The 26188-nt window shown below is 40.3% G+C and overlaps 1 protein-coding gene across 3 annotated transcripts in view; it reads left to right on the forward strand.

Annotated features, from left to right (window-relative positions):
• Positions 1 to 114: 114 nt before the first annotated feature.
• dyrk4 (dual-specificity tyrosine-(Y)-phosphorylation regulated kinase 4) overlaps positions 115 to 26188 on the forward strand; it is a 34103-nt gene continuing 8029 nt past the window's right edge. The window contains exons 1-6 of one of the 3 annotated variants that reach the window (XM_028043475.1): positions 115 to 646; positions 2771 to 2840; positions 22710 to 22793; positions 24826 to 24972; positions 25080 to 25230; positions 25765 to 25928. In XM_028043475.1, the coding sequence (XP_027899276.1) occupies positions 615 to 646; positions 2771 to 2840; positions 22710 to 22793; positions 24826 to 24972; positions 25080 to 25230; positions 25765 to 25928 (648 nt within the window). In that variant the 5' untranslated portion in view covers positions 115 to 614. Of the gene's footprint in view, positions 647 to 2770; positions 2841 to 14270; positions 15430 to 18098; positions 18577 to 22709; positions 22794 to 24825; positions 24973 to 25079; positions 25231 to 25764; positions 25929 to 26188 lie in introns of those variants that run through there. The other 2 variants (XM_028043482.1, XM_028043490.1) reach the window with 2 other exon arrangements.

Below are 26188 nucleotides of genomic sequence, written 5' to 3' on the forward strand. Positions count from 1 at the left end.
CAATCAGTTGTGATGGGCAGGAAGTTCACAGCAGGAATGTCATTTAAAATGAGTAAAACCTGCAAATACCAGCATCTCTGTAAACTTTTTCAGATTGTTGGGAGCGATGATAAGAGTGCTAGGAAGAAGGATTTGTGGAAAAACTACAAGTTGTTTTTTTTTTTTGTATATTATAGTTACAGGAAAAAGAAAATCTGAGCAAAATGAAAGAAATGAAAACAACTTCCTGGAGTTGCTGTGAACAGAGATGGTTATAGAGCTATAGAGGTATCACTCCTTTACTTTCTCGCATGACATCAGATGTTTTCTCACCACATTAGCGTTTATGTTTATAATAATTTGAAAACTGAATGAATAATAGGAGGATTGTGAAAGCCAGGACCTCCTGCTCTCCTGCTGCGGCAGCATGCGGGAAGCATAGACCCCGGTGGGGGGTGGGACTCTCTGTCACACCTGCGTGCACCTGAGCACCTGGCTGAAAGCTGCAAGCTGCGTCAGAGTAAAGGTGAATCAGTATGAGAACGGGTTGCTCACTGCGCCGCTGGGTTTGGGTCCAGCTGCCCGCCGTGTGCCGGTTCTGGTGTCCGGGTTCACCGTAGCTGCGGGTTACCACCATGAACACACCGCGCAAGACAACAGAGAAAAGGTCAGGCGGTTTTTACCTCTTATTTAAGGTTTGTCTTTAATTGGAGGGTGGGGGAAAACAAACTGTAAAACTTTATGCTGATATGAAAATAATTGAAGATGGAAATAATTGTGTTCATGTTAGAGGCTGCTGAACTCGAAACTTCTAGCAATATTCTGTGGTTCTTGAGATTACTCAAAAAATGTGATTTATATCACTAAACTGCTGCATTTAAAGTTTTGGAATTTACTCAAATGTATTTATACTTTTCTGGAATAAACAATGCAGACAATGTAAAAAATTCTGATCAGGCTGTCAGTTTTGTTTTCTTACTTACCAAATAACTCAAATATAACATGATGATAAATCAAAATTCTTATGATATGATTTTCTTTTTCACAATAAATGATACGCTAAATGCTCAATCCTGGTTTATATTAATAACTGAGTCCAGAAGGTGTCACTGTACAAAAACACAACTAAGATCAGTTATGACTCAAAAACTCTAGATGTTATTTCTTTGTTGCTGTTTATTTATTCCAGATGCATGTTATATATTATATATTATACAGTACTAACCACGGAGAGCAGTTTTTCTCTGTAGTTTCTAAAATATAAATATTGTTTCTTAATTCATGTCAGTAAAAGCATGCAGAGACAGTTTTAAAGCAACAGGTTTTGAATCAGTTATTTTATGTTTGCTTCACTGAAACATATTCACCGTATTTTTTGCAAACTCACCGTATGCTAGTTTTTCTTTACAGATTTTCATCAAAGATAAGTTATAAAAAACCAATTTAATTAATTTATTAAAAATTGACCTTGTGTGAAGAAGTAATCACCCAGTGGTGTTTACTTTTTCTTTTCAGTCCACAGAAAATTCTCCCAGAAGTCTTTAGTATTATCAGCATGTTGCTTTTTAGACTGGCCTTTGTGTTCTTTTGGGTCAGCAGCGGTTCTTGTTTTGGAACTCTCCCATTGAAGCCATTTGTGCCCAGTCTCTCTATTTTATGGTTAAATCATGACCTCTGACCCGGAACTTGACCGAGCCTTAGATGTTGTTCTGGGTTCTGGACCTCCTGGATGAGTCGCTGAGCTGATGATTGGTGCACCAAAACATCGATTCGCATAAGGATCCTGATTATCATTTGCTGCAATTTAGAATCAACATAAAATGACCCAAAATTGATGTAAAAAAGTAAAGAAATCCACTTCTTGAATTTTATTGGCATTTGGCAAGAAATGTTTAGGTTGCATTAGAGCCACCTGCTGGTATAGAGTGTGACTCAGAATGTCTTCATTCATACAAGTACTATCATATTATGTCAATCAACTTTGATATCCAAAAAAACCCTAAAATGTGAACACTTTTGCTATCTGAATATTAGAGAAATCCGCTGACTGTCGGCCTCCAGGACGTCTTGACGTCGCCACGCAGCCCGTACAGGAACGTGCGCATGCGCGGAATGCACCACAATAAAGCGGAAACTTAAAAAAGTGACAGATTCCACATTGAGGCCAAACATTTTTTTTATTATCACTTTTATTTTTTTAACCAATTTCCCAGGAAGACCGAGTTCAGCATGAGCTTCACCGTCTTCAAGGTTCGCAAAATGAAGACTGAGCACACCGCTAATAAGCTAATAGCTTAGCTGCGCTACAGCGGAGCTAAGCTAACGCCGTTGCGTCGGTACGAGCTCTGGGGGGCGGGTTGTGATTGGTCAGAAGTTGGTGGCAGAAATTAGCTCAGATAGCAATGTTGACATTAGCGGACAAGTTGTTTGTTTTTAGTAATCTCATTTAAGCATGAATTAATTAAGAATGTATTTATTCATTCATGCATCCATCCATTATCTTGCTGTCAGACTGGTTCAATTGAAGTGATTCATTAATTCTGCAGGGTAGGTAGGTAGTAATTAGGATTATCTGTAACTAGCGAAACAATGCAGTTAACCACTTCTAGTTAATGATTTAACAGGAGGGTTGATCACGTTTTCACAGAGGGGACTTCTGCCTCCTAATAAATAAAATCAACATTTGAAGAGTAGATCTTCTTTTTTACTCACATTATCTTTGATATTAAATTGACTGATTATCTGAAACAGTTGCTTAATTAAGTGAAACTATGGTTTACTTTTTCCTCAGGAATGCCTCCAAACACAAACTGGAAAAGCATTTAAAGGAGAGAAAACTCACATTTCCACTGCTTATCAAGGTACTGAGATTATGTTTTTATATATTTCTTTGTTTACTTCTTCTACTTCTTCTTTTTATTGTTGCCTGTCAAACAGTTTATTCATTATTATAAATTATAGAGGTTGGCATGTTTTTGTGATATTCGTCCCCAAACCGACCAACTCTATTTCCATCAGCAGCTTGTAAAATAAAAACATTATTTTTATGATTGTGATTTATTAGGGACATGTGCTATTCCTGCACCAGTAGAGAGTGGAGTCAGGTTCCTGTTTCTCTCAGAGAGCAGAGAAGTTATGCTCTCTGAGCCCAGGGGTCCTGAGGCCCATGCTGTGAGGGGTCCTCTCCTCTGACACCCAGGCTAACCCGTCGATGAGTCTTCCTGGAAAGTACCGCAGCTTTCAGCTTGTCACTAAATGGAGAAACGCTTTGCAGCAGCACTCATGTGTTTCTAGTAGACATAGACATTAGAATATTGCACAAAAGTTAAATATTTCTAGACAGTCGTCTCAGAAAGTGAGCCTCAGGGTGATTTACTCCACATTTCTGTTTCATAGAAAATGAAAATCCAAAATTCAGCGTTTTAAAAAATTAGAAAACTGTGAAAAAGTTCATTAATGGAAACTCATGGTGTCATTTATTAAGTGAAAACACCTGCAGAGGTTTCCTGAGCCTTTAAACTGACTCTGAGTCAGTCAGGGGAAGACTGCTGACTGGACAGGTGTCCAGAAGACAGACATGGACGTCCTTCACAAGGAGACACAAAGAAGCTGGTTGCTTCACATTTCTACAGGATAAAGGATTAATTCAGGCATAATTAGTGCTACCTAGGTCATATTTTGTTTGTGTGCAGTGTTAACAATTACATAGGGAAAAAATGTTGCAAAGCAATAAAACCAAGCTCTGGCCTTGGTGCTGCTCTGCTAAACTTATAATCTATCTGCCATTTCTATCCTTTGGTCGCTGGCTGGAGGAAAACCTCTTCAAACACACGTTCTCTTTCATTAACCTGAGAACTGCAGCCTGCCTGAGGCATGAACTGAAGATGGTAAAGTGCTCAGAAGTCCTTCCTCACTTTCTAAGTTGGGACATCAATGCATCTGCGTCTTCACAGCATGAAATGCAAGCAGCTGCCTTGAACTGAAGCATCACACTCCTGAAACAATTTTTCTTTGTGTTTGTTGTTATGTAATATGACTCACTGCTGAAACCCACGTTCAGCATTTTAACACCACAATAGGCATAATTCCCTGTTTCAGGACCTGTAGGTATTTTCATGATTTCAACTAATCTTTAAATGAATTTCTTTTTTTCCCTCATTAATTTACATTATAATTTGTCTTAATGCTTCTAATGATGTAGCGCTTATAATGTTTCAGTATCTAATCTGTTTTATGCCCAAAGGGAACGAAGTGAAGCACATTTCGCTAAGCATTAAACATTATACAGTCTCTTATGTTGCCAACGCAAGGGGTGAAAAATTGTAGTTGTATTAACCAGTGAATAAATCCAGATATCGTTCAAGCTTCAAGCATATAGCATGCCGATGAGAGCCGGTCTTCATCATAACATTATGTTCAGTAATGAGTGTATATGTAATAAGCTAAGTTCACACAGCAGATCTTGATGCTTACATCTGACTTTTTATTTTTGTTGCTGAAATCCAAGTTTTTCTGCTTGATTGTTTATGCTGCTAATTAAATGAGGCGGCAGTCGGACTTCTGTGTGAACGATTTCTGACCCCAAAGCGACTCACAGAAGAACGTAAGCGTCCCCCATCAGCGCTCTACTTGTTGTAGTAGTAATGGCTGCCGCTATCTATAAGCAGATGTTAACAATTAATCAATTATTGAAATAACCGTATACTAATTTAGTAATCAATTAACTGTTAACTGGAGTATCCAAACACAAAATGGCCATTGCTGTAAGATCAACACACTGAGCAATAATTAAACCAAAACTGTACAAAAAATTTATATATTTTGCATTTAAGATTAAAAAACTCTGTAAATTTGTTGTATGTTGAACTCTCCAAGTGACAGTTTTAGCTTCATCCGGTTTAAATTTTGTAAAAGATCATTTCAAAAATCTCCTAGTTAGCACCGTTTTCTATTCAGATATTAATCAGTAAATCAATAAAATAATTTACTGATAGATCATTTCAGATCATTTCTACAGTGTATTGATGTTAAGAGAAGCTGAACGGCCTGAGATTTTCACATGTTGATGTAAAGGATTTATTAGCATCCTTGTGTTCTCTACAGAAATGCTGTTATTGCATTTTAGGCAATGCAATGTTTATTTACAATTTAAAAAAATTAATTGAATTATTTGTTTATTTGCATTTTTATCCTATTTATCGATTAAGAATAATCGATTACTAACATAATGACCTATAGTCATGTTTTGGGCTGTGGGAGGAAGGAAGAGTTCCCAGGGAGAGTCAGGGTGGGATTCAAACCACCGACTCCGTAGCTCCAAGCTAGCAGCGCTACCATCTGTTTATTTTTGCAGGCAGCGCCGAGGCCAGCCTCTTGCCCCCCTGACGGTGGCGTGTCGCCCTGTTATTTTGATGAACCCTGGCCTGATAGAGTTACTCATCACAGCTTTGTCCCACGCTGACACCGGACCCTCCGAACTGAAGCGGGTCATTTAGAGGGAGCGTTCGCCTCTGCTGACACACAATCACATATCGGTGTCACCGAGGTTACCGTGGCGACCTCACCGCCCATCAGGGGCTTTTTGTTAACCAGCGACGGGCCGCTGCAGCCGTTAAATCACCTTTCTCCTCATTCCTGCGTCAGTGTGTGTGTGTGTCACAATTTCAAATTTTGCTATGTGATAAATTGTCCCAGAAGTTATTGCGATAATTGATAATATTGGTGTTTGAGACCATTTCTAAGCAATTTAACAGTAATGGCATAAGATTGCAGGAAGACATTCTCAAAGATCAGTAATATTTAGATTTTAATAAACATTTAACTTTGGAACTGGAAGACATTTTAAATATCTAAAATAAATAAACAACAGAAACGAGAAATAAAATGAATGATGAAGTCTCCGTAAACAAACTTGTCCTTCATCAAAAGGGTTAGTTGATACAAAATCCCCCAGGAGACATGAGGGGATTTTTTTTTTGTTTTAAATACCTGGCAATAAGTTTGCATTCCCTTACAATCCTGTCAGTATCTTGTCTTTCTGCTACAATATAATGTTTTTATAAAGTTTTTCCATGTATGTTATTATCTTGTTAGTGAGAAATAGGAAGATTTCTATCTATTTTTTAGGATACAGATGCCATAAACTTATGTGCAAAACTGGTCAGTCGTGTTCTTCCATCTCGTTTCATTCCCTCTAAAACAGAAACAGAAGGAAAGAAAGAAAAATGACATCCAAACTATTTGGAGTATTTTTTTAGTTACTTTCGTGGAGTAATGAAATCATCTGACTGTTTTTATTGTCTTTTTTATTTTGGCAGGCTGACTGGTTAATAAAGGGACGTTTCATGAGCAGTCTCATCTCCACCTTACACAAACAAACGCAGTTAGCAGATCTGTTTCCAGTTTCTGCACCAAGGAGTTGGGAATGTAGAAACGTCTCACTCAGGCCCTTTAAAGGTGCAAATATGTGCAATTTTAAATTGACATTTGTTTTCTCTATGACAGTAGACAAAATAGACCAGGCTGTATTTGCTAATTTATTGCAAAAGAAAACAATCCCCATGTCCCTTAAGGGGCTCCGTAGGTGGAGACCTCAGCACCAAACTGAAGACTTTTATTATCCAGTTTTTGGTAGATAAAGAAAAACAACAAATCATGCAAATGGAAATTACTGAGCTTCTTTTAATTTATTATGCGATTAATTGATTGATTGCCTATTCTGGCAGGCCTTTGTGTGCGTGTGTGTGTGTGTTTGGCCGTGGGTTCAGTTTTAAATAAATTTGTGAGCTGTATTTGTGCCAGCAGAGACGCCTGTGGCTCTATTTTAGCGCCGCCCTCGGCACCGTCAGCGTCGTTTAGTGCGACACCTTCAGGTTGCCATGGCGACTCGAGGACCCTTTCAGCTTGACAAACATTAATTGGGTGTGAGAAGAATGCGGTTTGGACAGCCACCCAGGGAGTTGAGTTAATGAGTGGCTGGCTTCAGGCCGTCGGTTTTTCACGTACTCCCCCATCGCTCTCTCTCTCCATACTGACTCAGGGGCGTTGTTGTGTAATCTGGTCAGATCTAAAATACAGTTATTATATAAAAGGAGCTGACTCAGTTCACTGTGTTTCGTTATTTCCTACAGCATAATTTAAGACTTAACGCTTACGTAACTGTTTTTGCACCTTAAAGCTGCAGTAGGTAACAATTTTACTTATTTGTTAAAACTGTCACAATGTTTTTATGATGTAAAGCATTTGAACTGCCTTATTACTGAAATATAAAGATGCCGCCCTGGGTGGTTGCCCATGTCAGCCATATCAGAAATTGGTGCTAAGCTAAGCTAAAGATAAGCTCTGCTGTTGGTGGAAGTGTCCAAATTATTAGATATAGTGTTTGACCTTTGACATTGTTTCTAACCTAAATAACAGAAAATTATAAATATATTTGTTGCAGAGCTCCTATGTCTATTTATTCAGTAATTTAGAAGTAATGATTTTTGGATTGAAAATGTTGCTTATTTTGTCGATTATATAGTTTTTGATTGACTCCCATCTCTAGTGTAAATTAGCGAAGGGGTGAATTAATCCTAAAAAATAAAACAGATTATTAATTATGGCATTCACATGGTTTAGTTTACATTTACAGCCTGAAATCTGTTTTTAGTTTCAATAATTCACTAAAAGTAATTTCATTTATCATCCTCCCGAACATTAACAGTCTAAATATAGTTAATTTAAAATTGCAGCTGGTGACATTCTTCATGTCTCATACGAAGCAGTTAATATTTCAGTAAAATGTTGGAATAAGATTTAGAAAGTGCTTCCTCCTCCTTCTAGTTGGGTTGCATAACCATGATGAATAATCAGGATTAACCTTTAAGCCGTGCATGGGGGCTCTCCGGCTGGAATTAATTAGTATTTATCTGCAGCATCGCTCTTCGACCCAGAAGAATTTTAGTTTTCTCTTGTTGTTTACATCTGCATCAGATAAACAGCAAGAACCTAAAGCACGCTGCCTTTTGCTAACGCTTCGCCCAGAGACTGTTAGCTTGATGTCCTCTTTGCCTGTGATGGAAGGTGATTGGTTGACAAAAGGCCTTATGAGTGGAGATGAGGCTTAAGATGCTCATGTTACCTGTGTGATCTGGCCCACCAGGTCATCACCCCAGTAAGACCAAAGAGACTGGAAACTCTTCATCACTGGGTTGAGGAAGCAAAGAGGAGGTTAGGGAGTCTGCAGGCTTCAGCAAGTCAAATTCAAGACCTTTTAGACCATTTTAATGCCACCATCAACGAAATTTAAAACAGAAAAAACATAAATGTTGGGGGTGGTTGGGGAATCTTGCTGTATTACAATTAAGCAAAGCAAAAATTGTGAAGGTGAAAGTTTTTCCCACTTGCCTAACCCAAACCCAACAACAACAGCAACAGAAGTTGAACAGTTTTTGCGTTGCGTCGCTAGCCCATGTGTTCAAGTTAATGTGTACGAGCTCGAAACTTCACAGCAAGCAAAGGGACAGGGAGAGCGATGGTCGCCTCATCACAAACGTATCATAGAGACATCGGCTCCCGTTTATCAAACCCTATAAAAAACTAGCTAGCTAGCAAGGTAGCTACCGGTACTGGCTGCTAATATTAGCCTCACCTGACTCGAGTCACAGAACGTAAAGATGTCTGATCCGTGTGACTTAGTCTTTTGCCTGACAGAAATGTCCCTCAAGAAAATCGTTTATACAAATTTAATTAGTTCTCTTGGACAAAATTTAAGACATTTGATTTAAGGCCAATAAATCTTTTTATAAAATTAATTTACAACTTTTTAAGGCCTTAATTTCAGATGCATGAATTTAAGATCTTTTAAGGGCTTCAGTGTTTTAAAACTGCTCAGCCACCCTGTGCATGAGGAATCTGGTGACCCCAAACTGGCCACCAGGGGGCGCTGAGGGGCCTCAGAAACTTGAAGGGAAAATGAGGAAAAGGGCAAAAATAAAAAAAATTATCAAATACATTTTTGATTAGAATTTCTTTTATATCATAAGATATAAACTGTTGTTGAATCATTATTATTAAATATAAGTTAAAAGAACTTGTGTAATAAAATTCATCAACCTGCTTTGATCCTCAAGCAGAAGGAAATGAAAAGTTTCTCACTAGAAAAAGAGCAAAGGAACGTCCAGCAGCAAAATGCTGCAGAACCCCTAAAACCTGAAATCAGAAGTTATAAGGCAAAATAGTGAATAAACGTGAGAAAAAAACAAGTTGATGTTTCTGTATTTATTGTGTAGCGTTGTCTGCGTGTTTGCAGTGAGCTAATTCAGTTTGGGAACCCTGAGGCTGAGATCGTTCTGCTTGGAGCTTCACATTCTGTTGAGGCAATATTTTAACCATTTGCAGAAAAGCCACGGCACATGAGACATAGCAGACATGCCGCGTTGTCATCACCCACAGCGGCCTGCTGATGCATGCAGTCACCTCCATCCTCAGGTTCTGAGGCCAGAGCCGGGGCATTCAGGTCAACACCTGCCCCGCTCCCAGCAGGTGCTGCAGCTGCCACTACTCAGCGCATTTGCAGCAGTTAAACTTTGCTTTCTACACGCGCACCTGCACAGCTCTAGCTCTGAACGGGGTTCAGCTTTGTGACGGACGGGTTCTCTAGAATCACGGAGACATTCTGCGGCCGGCTGACCCAGATATGGGTCCCTGGATCCAGTCTCATTCCAGGAAGGGAAGGCAGCAAAGCCTGGATGAAAGAATGATTAATGAGGTAAGACTCTGATAACTGTAAAGAGAAATACAGCTGACCAAAGGTCAAAGTTCGAGTTGTCCAGGAACTGCCTGCTAACCTTCAAAACACTGAATATCTTCTTGTCAGTATTTCACTTGATTTGAACAGAATATGACTAAATATGATCGTTTAATTTAGTCATGAATTAGCTGCCGTGTTTCAATGACAGCAAACTGTTAGAAATCCTCTGTTTCCATCTGCAGGTTTTTTATTGCAAGATGATTATTGTTGCTTAAAATATTCATGTTTTTAACTGAAACCTTTATTACAAGTAATGCAATTTTCCATAAAACTTAAATATATTTTAAGCTGCATTAATAGTTCCCCAAATAATAATTTACTCACACTGACACTGGATATTTTTTATTCTTATGAAAATGAGGCATTTTATGGTGTAAATATTGACATGCACCCGTCCTAAAGCAACCAAACTATACCAAAGTCATTTTAAATGAATTACTCTACATGAACAGTGGTACTCTGTAAATTATCCTTCCTTGTCTACTAATTTATTTTTAAATGCTGCGTTTAAGTACTCAGGCATTAAACTAACTAAGGAGTGCATAGAGTTTTAACTGGAAATGGCTGATCATATATTTCTGCATCTTTTTGCAAGATGCAGAAATTCATTCTCTGAGCAAGTGACATTTTATACCAGCCTTAGATTCATTTTTGAGTCCTATTTTTATTTTTATCGTCCAGCCATCTGGTAATCAGGGCCACATGAAGCGACCTGTGGCCCAGTTCTGGTTTTTCTGTCAGTCTGGGTCTGAAACAGGAAGCTCTTCTGTGTTCATGGATTTTACTAAACGTGGAATGATGAGTAATGCATTATAGAGAGGATTATGCTCTCTATGTAGGTGGTCCGACGGGTCAACATGGCTGACACAGATACTGCATGTAGTAGTAGGTCAACCTCTGTCTCCTGCCGCCTCCCCGTTTTATAAAAAATACACAAATCCGGTCGGGTCGTGATTTACCTACAGACTGAGAACTGGGTCCAAACAGAGAGAGCAGTAATACTGGCCAGCCGAGTTTATCCATAACACCGCTCAAAGTTAAAGGTATTAATGAGAAAATGAAGGAAAGAATAAAAGTGAAACTTCAGCATCCCTTAAAAGAGAAACATCTAACAAAGTGAGGCAGCGCTTGGTTGCTATTCTCCTTAGATCTGAAACAAACTCCCTGAAAACCTGAGGTGTGCAGAACCTGATGGTTACTGGAAACTGTACAGTTCACTGCAGCTTTCCCATAAAACTCAAAAATTATTTTATCAGATCATTTTATATCAAATCTTTTAGAGGTGCAGAAAAAAAATATTCTATGGACATCCAGAAGTTCTAGTCCTGGGAAATCTGAATCGGCTGAAATCGATTTTGAAGATATGTTGAAGTTGTATGTCTTTGTTGCTCCTATTTGCATGTCGTATTACTCGTCCAGTCAGAAGGGCGTCTCGCTCATCGTATGTATTCTGACTAATTCTTTAGGAATCCTCTATCCATCTGCGATATTGATATTTTTTATTTAAGAAAAAGTCAAGACAGCTAAGCTAACCTAAAACTTGCAATTTAAGTTACAGAGTTGGAATAAAATATAAACTGATGTAATTTGACAGAGAACTTTACAGAATAGTTTTGAATAAATGTTCTGCTTGCTAATACCATCTTTTCCTCTTTTCACATAATTTAAACTGAATCTTTAGACCGTTTGATTAGAGGAATTGTCTCCGAATTGAATTGTGACCTTAAAAATCAGAATTGAATCGAATTGCTGGACACTGAAAGATTCTCTTTGCTTTCCGTTCTCAGTTTTTGTTGCTTCTTGCACTGCTTCGTCTGTACGTCAAACTGAATCTAACGGACTGATGAGCTGCTGTCAGATTACAGGCAGATAAGCAGCATACTGCAGAGAAATTCCTTCATTCCCCTTATTTATCAAACTAACGTCAAACTTTTCTCTCTCTGGTGGAGAAACCATTCCTCATGGGTGCTAGGAAAAGTTGTGGCTTAATTTTCAGCTGCATCCTAAACGAGTCGCAAATTCGCTCAAAATATCCCCCAAAAACCAGACATAATCTCCCACTCCTCCGATGCTGAATACGATGATAACATCTGGGTTTGCTTTAAATTAGGCTGCTTTTTAACAACTTGTCAGACGTTCTTTTGGATTATATGAGAATCTGGGTTGGTATCAGTTTCTATTGTTGCAGGAGTCCCAGTTCCGTCAGTTATTTCCTCACAAATATAAAGTCCAACTGATTATAAACCACTTTGAGGAGAAAAATTAACTGGTTTCCAAAGTGGAGAGAGGATTATTCTTCAGTTCTCTAAAAGGCAGTCATGTGTTTTCCAGGCACATGGTGCCACTTTATAGCAAAATCACATAACTGTGTCACCCACAGTTATTACAAAATTCTGTATGCATAAAACATGACTTAAAAAATGTGATGCCTTGTCAGTGGTGACCAGGCCAGTAAAAATAATGGGGGGGCAGATTTAAAAAAAAACAACTTTCATATGTTGTTAGCTTTTTTATTATGTAGCTTTTATTTATTATGTCTAAGGATTAGTAGCACTGAACTGTTAGCTTCTGTTAACACTTCTGTTGGTATAGCGTTTGTACGTTAGCATCTGCTAAATATTGTTTTGGTAGAGTGCTTAATCTCTCTGGGGGCGCCATTGCGCTTTCTATGAGCAAGCGTTTAGGCGCCCCAATGGCTGCCAGTGGAGATCAAAGGATTCCACAAACATGCATGAAAGAATCAAGCAACACTCCAGGTATGTTTTTGGTTAGGAATGATATTATAGCATGATGTAAAGCTCATCAAAGCCAATTTTACCCCCTCTTTAGACCTAGTAACGTTTTTGGCATGTAGAAACGGAGTAAAACGTTACCATAAACACTGTGTTGGCCTAAGTATAAGAAGCGCCATTAACATGCGAGTCACAATTGATCCTGGGAGTGCGTGTGAGTGTGTCAACTTGTGAACTTGACCTACATCTCAGATGGTGTAACGAAGAAGCTGCTGGGCCTCTAAATGTGCAGATGGTGCAGAACAGCTTCCAGGTCAGGCTGCCCGGCTGCTCCCTGCTGGACAGACGCTGGTCGGGTGGCAGGTTTGGCCCCTGTGACACCTGTTGGCCCGGCAGAACCGCTCCCAGAAGGCTCATCTGGCCCGACGCAGCACGTCCAACCACCTGCCGCGCTGACCTCCTGGCTTACACTCAAGCTTTACTCCTCTCATCCAGGATGTGTTGTTTTTAAAGATAAGCAGTGACAGCATAAAGGAGGTTCTGTCCTACAGCCTGCCGGACCCGGCTGACCGGGCAGTAATGAAATACAAAACACCCTCTGGGGCTTCATGCTACAGAAATAGCAACATTTTTCCTGTCACCAAAACATGTTGATTTACAGATTATATTTTTGGTGGCTGGGTGAAACTGCCATGAGCAAAGATACTTGTGCTTATTTCTGATGTGTCAATTGCTATCAAAACAACGTGTTAAATATGAAGCGCTGCACTTTAATCTGCCCAATAACTGGAGGTTAAACAGACAAGTGGCATTTAGTCCCTTCCAGTTTGTCATTTATTAACCAGCTGAGAATAAAGCTGTAGTGCAGCAAGGGCCGAACTAACAGGATCTGGTTTATTAGCACATTTCAGCAACATGCCACTTCAAAGGACTTTACATGAAAGACATAGCAGTGAACAACCAAAAAAAGAAAACATTACACAACAATGAACAGAAGTAAAAAGTTGTAATCCAGAATAAAATTAATCAATGTTCTAGTTATTATTATTATTAATCTAAGGCAGCTAAAACAGGTGGATTTTTGCATTTTGCGTCCAGGCAGCTAAGCTAACCTAATGCTGGTAATTTAAGTTACAGAATTTTATGCACAAACATATTTTTGTTTAAATATAAACTGATCGAACCGTGTAGAATTGTTTTAATGTTCTATTTGTTTACAGTATTTTCCTGTTGTCAGTTATACATAAACTATCAAGAGTATCTTGACAGTTTGAATAGAGAAATTGGTTTTTGAATTGAAAATCATTTATGAATTGAGTCATAACCTTAAAAATCAGATTTAAATCACTAGACACTAAATCCTAGTTCACACGGTACAATTTTTTGTTCTGATTTTCCCGTTCCACCAATCTTAATAATAATCACTTAAGATGATCATAATCGATCATCCTGACAGTCACTCCTGATCGTCCTAATCCTAACCCTTGTATTGGAACCAGAACTCCATCATCTGCTCCACCTCCAGCTGCTGTGGTTCTCTTCCTCTCTGCTCTGAGTCAAACCAACCTGTTCCCCTCCTGGCCTGTGGGGGCGCTGCACCAAGAACCACTGAAGGAAATGACAAATAGCCTCTTAAGACACAGAGCAAATTCCTTCTTCACCAGATGGAAACAAGATGGAGGCGTCAGATTTTTTAGTGGTTGGAGGATTTCTCTTTAGTCTTTGGCTAAAGACCAGGAGACATTTCTGCTGCTAGCGCTAGGCTAACATGTTAGCTTTGGTTGTATTTACCCAGAATGCCCTGGGCTTTAGTGTACTTCCTTCCTTTAGAGCGGTCGCCAGTCTGCTTGCTTCCTATATGGATTCGAACCAAACCAGAGTTCATGTCAGCCGAACCCAGATCAAAGTTTGTAGGTGGACCAGAGTTTGATTAGCATTTACACCTCAACAACCCAACAGAACCCAGATCAAACAAACTGGAGTTTGATTAAAGCAAACTAAACAGGGCTAGTGTGAATGCACCCTTAAAGAGTCACATCTCTGCTATATACAGAAAATATAATCTAAATGTAACTTCTGTGCGGTTTAAGCCTCACAGTGCCGGTATGAAAGGTGTAGGATGAGATGAGGAGAAGCATGCAGGGGGCGTAGCGTCCCACTAGCTTTGTCTCCAGGATACAGTGGCAAGTGTGAAGGAAGAGGAAAGTTTCAGGCACGTGTTGAGCCACACGGGAGCCCCATTAAAGCAGAACCTCCTCCCTGTCTGACTTCCTCCGCCCCAGGAGGAGCTCACCTGGGAGAGTGATGGGATCTGCACTCCCTCCTCCATCCATCCACCCTAAGGGAAGTACCAGGCCCCTGCTCCTCTGTCTCCGGCTCAGGATGGCAGGACGGGTCCCCAGCTGAATCCATACGTCAGCAGCAACCGCCAAGACGAGAAACACTCCCTCACTGCCACCATCGCTTCTCCTTTTTGTCTGCTTGATGCCAAGCCGTCCGCCTACATCCAGAAACGGAGAAAAATTGTTTGCAAAGGCGCTGAGATGTAGGTATCTATAAATAGACGGTGCAGATGGAGAATCCCAGGAAGTACTGAGGTAGGATCTGCTTCTGTGAAGAAAAGGAGGAGGGAGAGCTTTGTTACATGAAGAGAACCAGAGGAGCAAAAGTTAAATCTCGAAGGAAAAAAATCTGGCCTAAGATTTCGATGACCCAGATCCCGGCTCTGCAGACAACCAGGTGTTTGCTTTACTTCCTCCCCTCTGGCTGGAGATGCTGTTTGGAGGTTGACGTGCCTCTCAGGCTGCGTTGGTGACAGAATGGGGGAGACCCGCCATGTGGGACGACGGGACCTCACCTGCCTGCTGTGGATTTAGGCTCCTCCACTGCTGCTGTCTGGGCCGGAACAGGAGGGTCCAACCGGAGGTACGTATGAAGGCCAGTCCTTATCGCTGAACCAGTTCTTTTTATAGGGAGTTTAACAGCTTATAATCCAGCAGATTCGGTTCTAACTGCTGTGGTTCTCTCTCTGTTCTGAGTCAAACCAACCTGTTCCCCTCATCGCCTGTGGGGGCGCTGCACCAAGAACCACTGAAGGAAACGACACAAAAACCTTTAAAGAAGAAACTGATCAAAACTTCCTTCTTCACCAAATGGAAACTAAATGGAGGCGTCAGATTTTAGTGGCTGGAGGATTTCTCTTTAGTCTTTGGCTAAAAACCAGGAGCCATTGCTGCTAGCGCTAGCATGTTTGATTTGGTTGGATTTACCCAGAATGCCCTGCACTGTAGTCCACTTCTTGATTTTGGAGCGGTCTCCGGTCTGTTTTGTATTCACATGCATTCAAACCGAACCAGAGTTCACTTCAACTGAACCCAGACCGAGGTTTGTAGGAGGACCGGAGTCACTTTTTGGTTTGATTTCTCATTCAGCTGTAGTGAGATGTTTGTTGTCTGCAGCTCCTATCATTGCTGCTCAGGGAACATTTTGCGCTTCCTCATTTAACACGGGCTGCGTGTTACGTGGCTTTATTATATCAGAAATGTTTTTTTGCATTCTGCCTGCAGGGAGCAAAAACACTCCATTCAACCGTACAGGTTGGTGCATAATGACAAATTTGACCCTGTTGAGGTGGATTTACTACGTTACACATGCAAACAGAGAACATGTCTGCATGTTCTCTGTTAAAGACCTAGTGAAGTCCGGATCTGGAACCGGACCTTCTTGCTGCAAGGCAGCGATGCTTCAACTGAGCTGGAGCCGTCTGTTATTAATTCATGTCAGTATAAAGATTTAATTTAGTTTTTATTAAGAAACTTGTGTAATTTACCTGTAGCTGAAAGGTGAAGGAGGAGGGGATTTGTTGTTGCTCATCCCTCAGTGTGACCAGGACGTTACATAACCGCATCATCTCATCAGATTCATCTGCTGCTCCTACTAATCATCACTGAGCTGTTTTCCTCCTGCAGATACAGATTAGTCACTTCAAAACAACTTCTTCCATTTATGTAATGATGTTGGAGTGAGTTGATTGTTTTTCTTGTTTTCTTGAAGCCAATTAGATAAAAGCTGCAGATTGAAAAAGTTCAGGGTTCTGCAGAAAAAGCTTTTCTACTTCTTGGTTCCAGAAAATCTTGACGTTTTTTGCAGCAGATAATAATTATGATGTGGAAGAATTTATATTCAGCCAGCTTTACCTTGATAAATATAAATGTAACAGAATGAAGCAGTGTGTAATTTAATGGCAGTCGAAGCGCAGCTGTTCTGTTTCTGGCCTTGGAGAACAAACTGCGTGTATTTAAAGCGTTTGGACGCAGCAGGAGGATCCGATGAGATCCTCACAGGTGGAGGCTGATTCAGTGATCCGTGCTGCTGGATTTCCTTCTACGTTATGAAACGACAAAATTCTGCTAAATATAGAACATTATGAGTGGTGGAAAACCAACGTGTCATCTAGAGACGGTTTTAGAAGAATAGATCTAGAAAGTAAAGTCTAGAAAAGGTGTTTCTGTTCTATTTTCTATTCTTTCTATTGAGTCTGAGTGCTGACGCATGTCAGGCTTTTAAGATGTTTGTGTAAAAATGTTTTAAAACAATGTATCTTTTATATGGGTTGTCATTTGTAAAGTTATATATTCACAAATTAAAAGCAATAATTAGGGTTATTTAGCATGTACTAAGAAAAAAGGGGGATTTATTTTTCAAAGTCATTATTTCATTAATTTATAAAAGTAGTTTCCAAGCTAATGATTTAGTATTAATTAGTATTTTATTATGATGATTATTATATTTTATTTAGTTTGCAAGCTAAATATTTGGCTAAATAAAAATGTATTTGGTTACAGAATGGTTAGTTAGAACGCTAAATATTTAGTTTGTAAACTTAATACTTAGTTTAATAACTGAATATGTAGTTTGAAGCTAAAACTTAAGTTAGAAAACTAAATATTTTGTTTGGGGCTAAATTTTTAGTTAGCAAAGAAAATATTTAGCTACAAACTAAATATTTAATTTGTAGGCTAAATGTTTAGTTACTAAACTAAACCAAATGTTGAATGTGGACCTAAATATCGAGCTTGCAAATTAAATATTCCGTTTGAAACATTTATGAATGAATGAATGAATAGCATGGTGAAATATGAATGGAAAATGAACCCCCATTTCTTCTGATTTCAGGCTAAATAACCCAAATTATTGCTGTTAGTTTCTGATTGTGTAACTTTACAAACGGCAGCCTTAGCTTTGCTTTGCTTTGTCCTTCAGTTCTGCTTCAGTTCTTCATAAAACTCCCTGATTTTTGCGGTTGTAACTTGATGCACCAAGAACTGCATCCTTCCTCATTGACGTTGTAAGTTCACATTACAACCATTTAAAGATTTTGAAATCAACTCATCGTGTTGATATTTAAAATGTTCCATTTAAAACATGTTTTTACAGCTTTTCTTCTAGTGTGACCATGGATTCAGTTTCCTCCACTGAAAAACATCCAAAATAGCAACAATTTCACAGAGAACGATTAGATTTACAGCTTGACTACATGAGACGCCTTGCTTGGGTCGGAGGCTCTCAGTCATTTTGAGAGCGAACTGTCTGCGTGTTATTTACTGTCTCGGTGCGCTGCGCTCCGTTCCGCGCTGCGCTGCGCTCCGTTCCGCGCTGCGCTCCGGCCGTGCGTCAAGCTCTCCTCTCTCTCACAAAGCGCCTCGGTCATAATAGGCTGGTTGGAGGTGGACGGACTTTTAAAAACAGACCTATATCGGTCCATCCCCAGCTGTCAGCGGGAACCCGAACAGGTGGCTCCTCCAGGCACCCGTCGACAGCTTGTCGCGCTCGCTAATCTCCGCTGTGACGACAGCGCATTACCCGGTGCGCGTAAAACCGGGAGTGCGGGAGGTTTGGGTTGGGATTCTCATCAGTCACCAGGATTTTACTCATCGCTGCAGATTCACCACAAGGACAGATTTCTGGAAAGTTTGCACCTGAGCTGGAAATAATGACTCTTTATTGGATTTTATAAATTTTGAGCTGCCAAGTCTGAGAGGAAACAGCATGTTACCAGAAATAAACAACAAGGTGAGGTACAGTTTAGAACAAACTTTCATGAGTATTTCATGAGAATTTTATGTTAGCTGAAAAGAATAAAGTGGATAGTTGATCATTTAAGAAATATTCCACACCTCTTTACTAAACCTGAGTGGGATGTGGACTGTTTCTGCCTGGATACAGACCCGAACTTTAAATTAATTTTTAGATTAACTTGAAATGACATTACAGCTGGAATTGACCTCTAGCTTTATATTGATCTGATTTGTGGGTTTATGAAGTGAATTCTTGCAAAGTTTGAGAATATTTCTGCTTTCTCCTTGTCGTCCAACCTGCACCCAGATTTCCAGCTTCTGCCTCTTTGCTCCTGAACGCATGCCAAGTTCTGATGAAAAATCGGATCCATTTCTATTTCAGTCGTTGTTTCGCCCCATTTATTTCAGTGTTTGTTGTGCTGACAGATTCCATAAGTCTAAATGTGTTGCGGTGTGTTTTTCACTCCGTACATGGGGACTGATTAAATTTAACCGTTGCTGCTTCGGGATCGCAACGGACTAAAAGTCGTGGTAATTGCTCAGCTTTGTGTTTTTGGCCTCCTGGTTGGCAGGTCAGATCTACAGCAGAGATGACAGGATGTTTGGATTTTACCCTGATAATTAACTGTCTGACAGATGAGGGTGTGAGCGGTTTACAGTTTGTTGATGTTTACTCTGGTTGCTGTTTTATTGCCTCGGTTTGACCCTCTGACCAACTGACCCTCCTGGAGATGAAGCTCCTCTCACACATTTGCAAGGATCAAGCAAAGCCCTGTAGCTGCATGGACAAAGTCAGTGTTACTGCAGGCTTCGGTTGCACTTGTTCTCCGTCGGCAGCTGTGCATCACACACCTGGAATCAGCAACTTGATTTGTTCCAGTTATAAACTCTGAGATCGTTTTTCACTGCTTTTAGCTGCAGACCTCACTTTGGACCGATTTGGTGCTAATGAAGATTCATATCAGCTGATATTTGGTCAAGTTTGATTCACCTGTGACACGTTTTCACCTGTCTGGTGCTCATGAACTTACGGCTGATCTCCACAGCCGGCCTGCCGCAGTGACCTACATGCTGCCACACACTGAACCTGAGAGGTCAGAACGCAACCAAACCGCATGAACTTTAACCTCCACAATTAATTACAATAAAACTAAAATCATACAGGAAAACTCATTACTAAAAAACATTTAAAAAGTGCCTTACAGTCCCTGGCTGTTTTATTAAAGATCCAAACAAAATCACACATCAGAGTGAATGCAAATATCAAAGCTTATTTATTTACAGCAGATTTATAGGACTTACCCATCTTTTCCTCAAATGGAGGTTTGAGTTATAATCTGGTAGTAAATCATAAACAGTTTTCCTGTAAAATTCAACACAACGTCACTTTCTGTTTTCTTCATGTCAGAGACGTCGGGCCGACCACCCGATGAAACGAACAAAATGGCCGCCTGCAGCGTTTAGAAAAAACAACATTATTTCTGTTCAATGTTTGGCTCACAGCTGGAGAACAATCAGCTCAGAAAACGGATTTTAGTTCAGAAATGTTACCTTATGTTTACTGACCACACAAAGACCAACTCTAAGTTAGCTGGTACACACAGTGCTTTATGCCAGTATAGTAATGGAAAGTTGAGTGGATGGAAAAAGTGTGGATAAAAATTGTGCACATGCTTTCATTTAAAACTGACAGAATGAAGAAACAAATCTGAGTTTATTGACGTCTGAATTTTGGATTCATTAGCTGTTAGCAGAGCACCAACTACAATTTTTACCAACATTTAAAAACCAAACCTGCCGATTCCAATTGGGGGTTTTTTTGTTTTTGGTCTGAAAAATTGCTAAATGCAGCCGTCAGTCAACCCTGTGAAACAGCAGAGCAAAAGGAGAAAATCGTTCCCATTTCTAAAGCTCTTTCTTTAGGACACCAGTCACATTAAGAAATGAGTTGCTGCACACGGTGGCTGTATTTCCAAATTTATTGGTATTTGTTGATACTGTAGTGGTGATTGTTTGTCAAACCAAACATCCAATAAAAGTTCCATCAGCCACTATGAGGCACTGGGCTCAAGATTCTTCACGCAGGCAAAAGAAATTTAATGTCCAAACTTGTTGACTGTCTTGGTTGCTTTTATTTTCCTTTTCAGCAATAAATTACAGAGTTCAAACTTTCCTTTGTTTTCCTGTCTACTTCTCTTGCTCTGGTAAAAACCAAAGGCCCCAAACCCAAATGCCTGCTGGTCCTTTACTAAGTGTAGGGACACTTATAGAAAGTGGACTGACCCACATTACTTCCTGTCTTACTTAGAAAACGTAAATCAGAAAAATTATCAAACAAAAGATAAATAGAATCAACAATTATTAACCTGCAAATAAACTCAGTTAATTCTTAAATTTATATTTTTCTTATAATTTACAAACAAAATTCAAATGGATAAAGAAAAAATAGCTCCAACAGATACTTTTATTGAACAGAGGAGAAATTTAATAATTAATTAGAATTGATAACAATAAATCAAAATCCATTTCTGAGGTTATTTTCTGGTTTAGCATATGGCGTCCAGTTTGCTTCGCTCCGGCCTCCAGTCGGTCAGAAATGCTTTGAGATTACAATGTGGAAGCTGCACCTGCAGCCGGCGCAGCACTCATCCTGCTCAGCGCTGGACGGGCTTTACAGCAAATCTGCACCTGAAGATAAGCTGTTATTCAGCCGCATGTTGTCACCCAGCAGAGGCTGATTAATGGAGCAGGTGTAAGCTGGCTGTGCCCTGCATGGCGGCCTCAATCATTCAGCTGTGACCACAACAGGGCTAAACTCTCATTAGACTTTAGTTTTATTATGTTAAGACGTTTCGTCTAATTCATTTAGTTTTAGTTTTTAGAGTATGTTTGCTAGTATTTATTAGTTAAATATGGTTTAGTTTTTACTTAGTTTTTATTATAATAGTAGTTTTAGTTTTTCACACTTAAATTCAAAAAGGTCAAAATACTGTATTATGATTATGTGTATGTCGATTGGGTAATGAAAATATCATTTTCTAAAAATATATTATTGTTGAACTGACTCGTTTTGCGGACTGGCGTTTTGTCGCCTCAAGGTCTGAAATACTTCCAGATATTTTTAAACTGCATCAATAAAGTCTAACTTAAAATACTACTAGTTTTAAGATGACCTATTTTCCTAGACAATGTTATAATTATCTAAATGAATCATGTCATAATTTAGTTAATACATTTTAAGTAGAAAATTGTGTTGGACTTACCGGACGGTTAGCTAGTAGCCACCGTCAGTGCGCCCTCTGGTGGAGTCATGGCGTACAAAAACCCTTTATTTTTATAATATTTTCATATTTTATGAGATTAACTAAATGTGTTATCAGACTGTGTAATGCTATATACCATGTATATTGTCTAAAACATGACAGGAAGAATACGATGTGCCATAATTTGGTAACTGCTGAGGTAAACTGCTTGTGTGGGAGAAAAAAAATCAATTTTACATCAGTTCAAAATGCTAATAAGTAGATTCATAAACACCAAATTTCACTCTGTTTTAGTTAGTTTTTATAAACACATGACATTTTTCCAGTTCCAGTTTTTCTTAGTTAATTACTGTTTTCATTTATTTCAGATAATGAAAATGTTTGCTCGGTTTTGGTTAGTTTAGTTAACTATAACAACCTCGTTGTGCTGCAGCTTTTGTTTTCTGGGACGTTGGGAGTTTTTTGCGTCCTGATCTCCATTGTCCTGCGCCTCCTGCAGGCACGCGGACGCGCACACGGGAGCGCACCTGCAGAGAGGAGGGAGCACGGAGAGCGCCGTTGTTGCTGGGTTTTTGCAGGAGGAATCTATTTTCGGATCAGTGTGCATTATTTTTACTAGCCTGGTTATAACCCAGCTCAGATGCTCAGAGGCTGTGGGTTGCTAAAGAGGCTGGAGAACCGAGCCAGCACAGTTTAAATATTATTTTACTCAGCTGCTTCCAGCACTTGGATTTAGTTGAAAACAGGCCATTAAAGTCGCTATAATGCATCATTCTGTGCAAAAGTAAAGCGATAAAAGTCACATTTCTTTTTTTTCTTTGCTTTCGTGAACATTTTCATGAAATTTGTTCCGTTTCTCCTGCAGGCGTCCCGGCCTGAGGCGTTCCCTCACCCCCACAGACTCCCAGTGGAGGGCAGCCGAATCGGACCAAACCGACTCTGCTCACAGGTCAGCTGCTGCAGCGACGCATCCCCGCCTGATGCTGCTGCAGCGATGCATCCCCGCCTGATGCTGCTGCAGCAACGCATCCTCGCCTGATGCTGCTGCAGCAACGCATCCCCGCCTGATGCTGCTGCAGCGACGCCTCCCCGATGCTAACTTAGCGAGCCAAATACTTAGCTTCAAAATAAATAGTTAACAAAATAAATATTTAGTTTAGTTTAATATCTATTTAACAAGCTATATATTTGGTCAACCGACTAAATATTTAGATTTAGTTGAATGAATTTATAAATTTTTAGCATGAATCTAAATATTTATTTACCATTATGCATATTTAGCATCATGCTAAATATTTAGTTGGACATTAGAAATGTTGAGCTAATATCCACATTCACTTGCTGAGAACCAGAAGTAGACTACCAAAATAAAAGCCTGGTATTCCAAACCTCTTTACAAACTTCATAAAACAGAAGAGGAGCCGTTTTGAAGGGAATGGAGGCGATTTACCGATGAATCTGCAGCAGGAGTTTAACGTTACTAAGAACCTGCTTTTATTTTGATAATGCATTCTGCTTAATTACAAACTAAATATTTAAGTTTTAAACTAAATACTGAGTTAGCTCAGAGCTAAATATTTAAATGGGAGCCAAATATTTAGTTTTAATATATTATCCTGCTATCTAAATATTTATCTTGCTAAATAAATTAATATATATTTTGTCTGAAACTGTGACATTTATGAATAAATGAATAACTTGGTGAAAATATTGTTTCTCTCTTACGACAGGCTAAATAAATCAGATTATTGCTGATATTTATTTGCAGTGCGGCTTCACTGAGGGCGGCCGTAGCGTGGAGATGTGAACATGCTCACGTCTCGCTGCCTCTGATTCAGCAGCATCATATTTAAACGTCTTGTTCCCTCAGTCATGTTGCCTGTTGTGGCATGTGCCTGTGGCTATATTTAGCCTTATTTCCATGCATCATAACCAAGTTAGCAGATCTGCTACAGCAGATCACATCAAATTTAATAATATAAATATCTACTTTATAGAAATGAGTGACTCAGAGCAAAGTATGCAGGAGTTTACTACAACCGCAGACGTTAGGAGGTTTCAGTGTCGTGGGACAGACAGGAGGTTAATTTTGTCCGTCATTGTAGGAACCGAGCGCCGCATGGCTGCAACACGTGTAATCGTGCTGCGAGAGCAATCAGAGTGTCAGGCAGAGAAAAGCAGTTTGCTTCCCCACAAAGACACTGCAGACAGGCCCTGTCAACGCCCGCCGCCGAGGCCCCGTCCTGAGCCGTAATTCCAGCCGCTACCTCCGGGGGGTCCAGGACACCTGAGCCGCCATGACGGGGGTAGAAACTGAGAGAGAATTAACTGATGAGGAACAACCAGAACCAGAACCAGAACCAGACTCCTTATAGAGAGAGAGGAGAAATTCTACAGTGTCTAAAAACAACTGCATAGAGTTTTTCATTTATTGGTCAATGTTTTTAAGTTTTTGCGCTGCGTAAAAGTTTCCCACCATCCCTTTGTTTTTTTGTCACAATTAAATGTTTCAGATGATCAAACTAGTTTTAATAGACAAAGTAAAGGTCAGAGGTCACAATTCAACGGTAAAAAAGTGAGACCAGTCAACAAAATGAGTCGGTTTAATGACGATACAGACATTTACAATTTTACCGACAGCATCAGTTCACCAGCAGGAGCTTGTTAATTAAATATCTAGTTCAGTAAAAGTTTAGTCTTAAACAGTCAGAGTTAATCCCCATTTTTCTTCCTATCAGAGGCCAAATAACTCAAATTATTGCTGTTAATTTCTGACTGGTTCCCAGTACAGAATGAGTTCCAGTCACCGACCAGTGATTCAGTTACAGCGAAAGCAAATCCAACCCATCTGAAGTTTGAGTTGTTGCATTTTTTCATATATGTTATTTTCACATCATGTCTGTTCCTTCTTTTCTGGAACTGGTATAAATGTTTGATTCCAGTGATTCTTAAAGTGAAACCAGTTTTTCTGTGAATTGCAGAAGTTCAGCTCTGGTTTGGGGTCCCTGCCGCAGCTGGAGACCCCCGTGGTCCAGGTTGTCGTCAGCAACGCCAAAAACCAGCTGCAGCAGTCGGACAACATCCTGCCGCAGATCACCAACAAAGGAGGTCAAAACAACTACCAAACGGTGAGCCCGACATTCACAGCTTCACCTGCAGATGGCAGCAGCAGATCCGCTCCAGCACTTTCAACTGACTCGCAGAAAAAACAGAAGGTTTTCTCCTTTTGCGGCAGGTCGAGAGGTCAAAGTCAACTCAGCAGTTCACGATGCGTTACGGCGCAGCGACGGACAAGGCGGCCATGTCGCGTAGCGGGAAGGTTCTTGGAAACAAGATGGAGAAGGAGCGAGCGTACGAAGGACAGCGGCTGCCCATGTCGCCTGCAGGTGAGTTAGCTTCATTAATGTGTAGCGCCGGGTGTCCAAACTGTGGCCCGGGGGCCATTCGCGGTCCCTCTACTGCAGTTCAAGAATAATACAGATTTAGACCCCAGCACAGATGGGAGCTTTTTATTTTTAATTAAAGTGGAACTATTGGAGACAAATCTTTTACAGGGCTGCACCGATTGGAGTTTTCTGGCCGATCGTTGATAACCGATCTTAAAATAACCAGACCTGCCGATTCCGACTTTGGCCAATACTGATATTTTTCATCTGAAATGTTGCCTATTGTTGACATACAAAGATGCAGACATGACCTGGTGGGCGGGGCCACCCCGGTGGGCGGGGCCACCCCGGTGGGCGGGGCCACCAGTCAATCCTCTGTCACAACAGAGTGATTGTAAAAACCATAAACAAAAATCTCACCATGTAAGATATTTTTCTGGCCCTCAACTCCTTTTGATTTGATGATTTTGAGCCATGAGACATAAAGTTTATGATTTTAACGTAGCTCTGCCTCCTCCCGTTTTCCTTCCTCAGAGGCGCTGAGTAACTTCGGGGAGCGGCTGACGGAGTTCGAGCAGCAGGAGGTCAGCGACTACGCCGAGGTCTGGTTCCTGGGTCTGGGCTCGCAGAAGATCGAAGGTTCCCAGGGAGCAGCGCAGAACAACGGATACGACGACGAACACGGGAGCTACGTCCGGGTAAAGCTACCAAAGCTTCGCTAAAGGGTCGTCCACAGGTCAATATGGCCGACAGGTTAGGAGGTACCATTCAGGACGGCGCCTTAGTGTTGGCACAGAATACTGAACGCCGCTCTGAGGCGAGCCTGGAGTCCTGTCATCACACAGAAATCTCGGTTCTGTCCGGCTTTGCTTCTGGATGCAGAACGAGCCTCGCTGAGGCCGAGCGGCTGGACGTGTGACCGACAGCTGGAGCCGCCTGATGATCCGGACTGAACCAG

Source organism: Xiphophorus couchianus, chromosome 2 (genome assembly GCF_001444195.1).
Source record: "Xiphophorus couchianus chromosome 2, X_couchianus-1.0, whole genome shotgun sequence".
In the NCBI taxonomy this organism is placed as follows: Eukaryota; Metazoa; Chordata; class Actinopteri; order Cyprinodontiformes; family Poeciliidae; genus Xiphophorus; species Xiphophorus couchianus.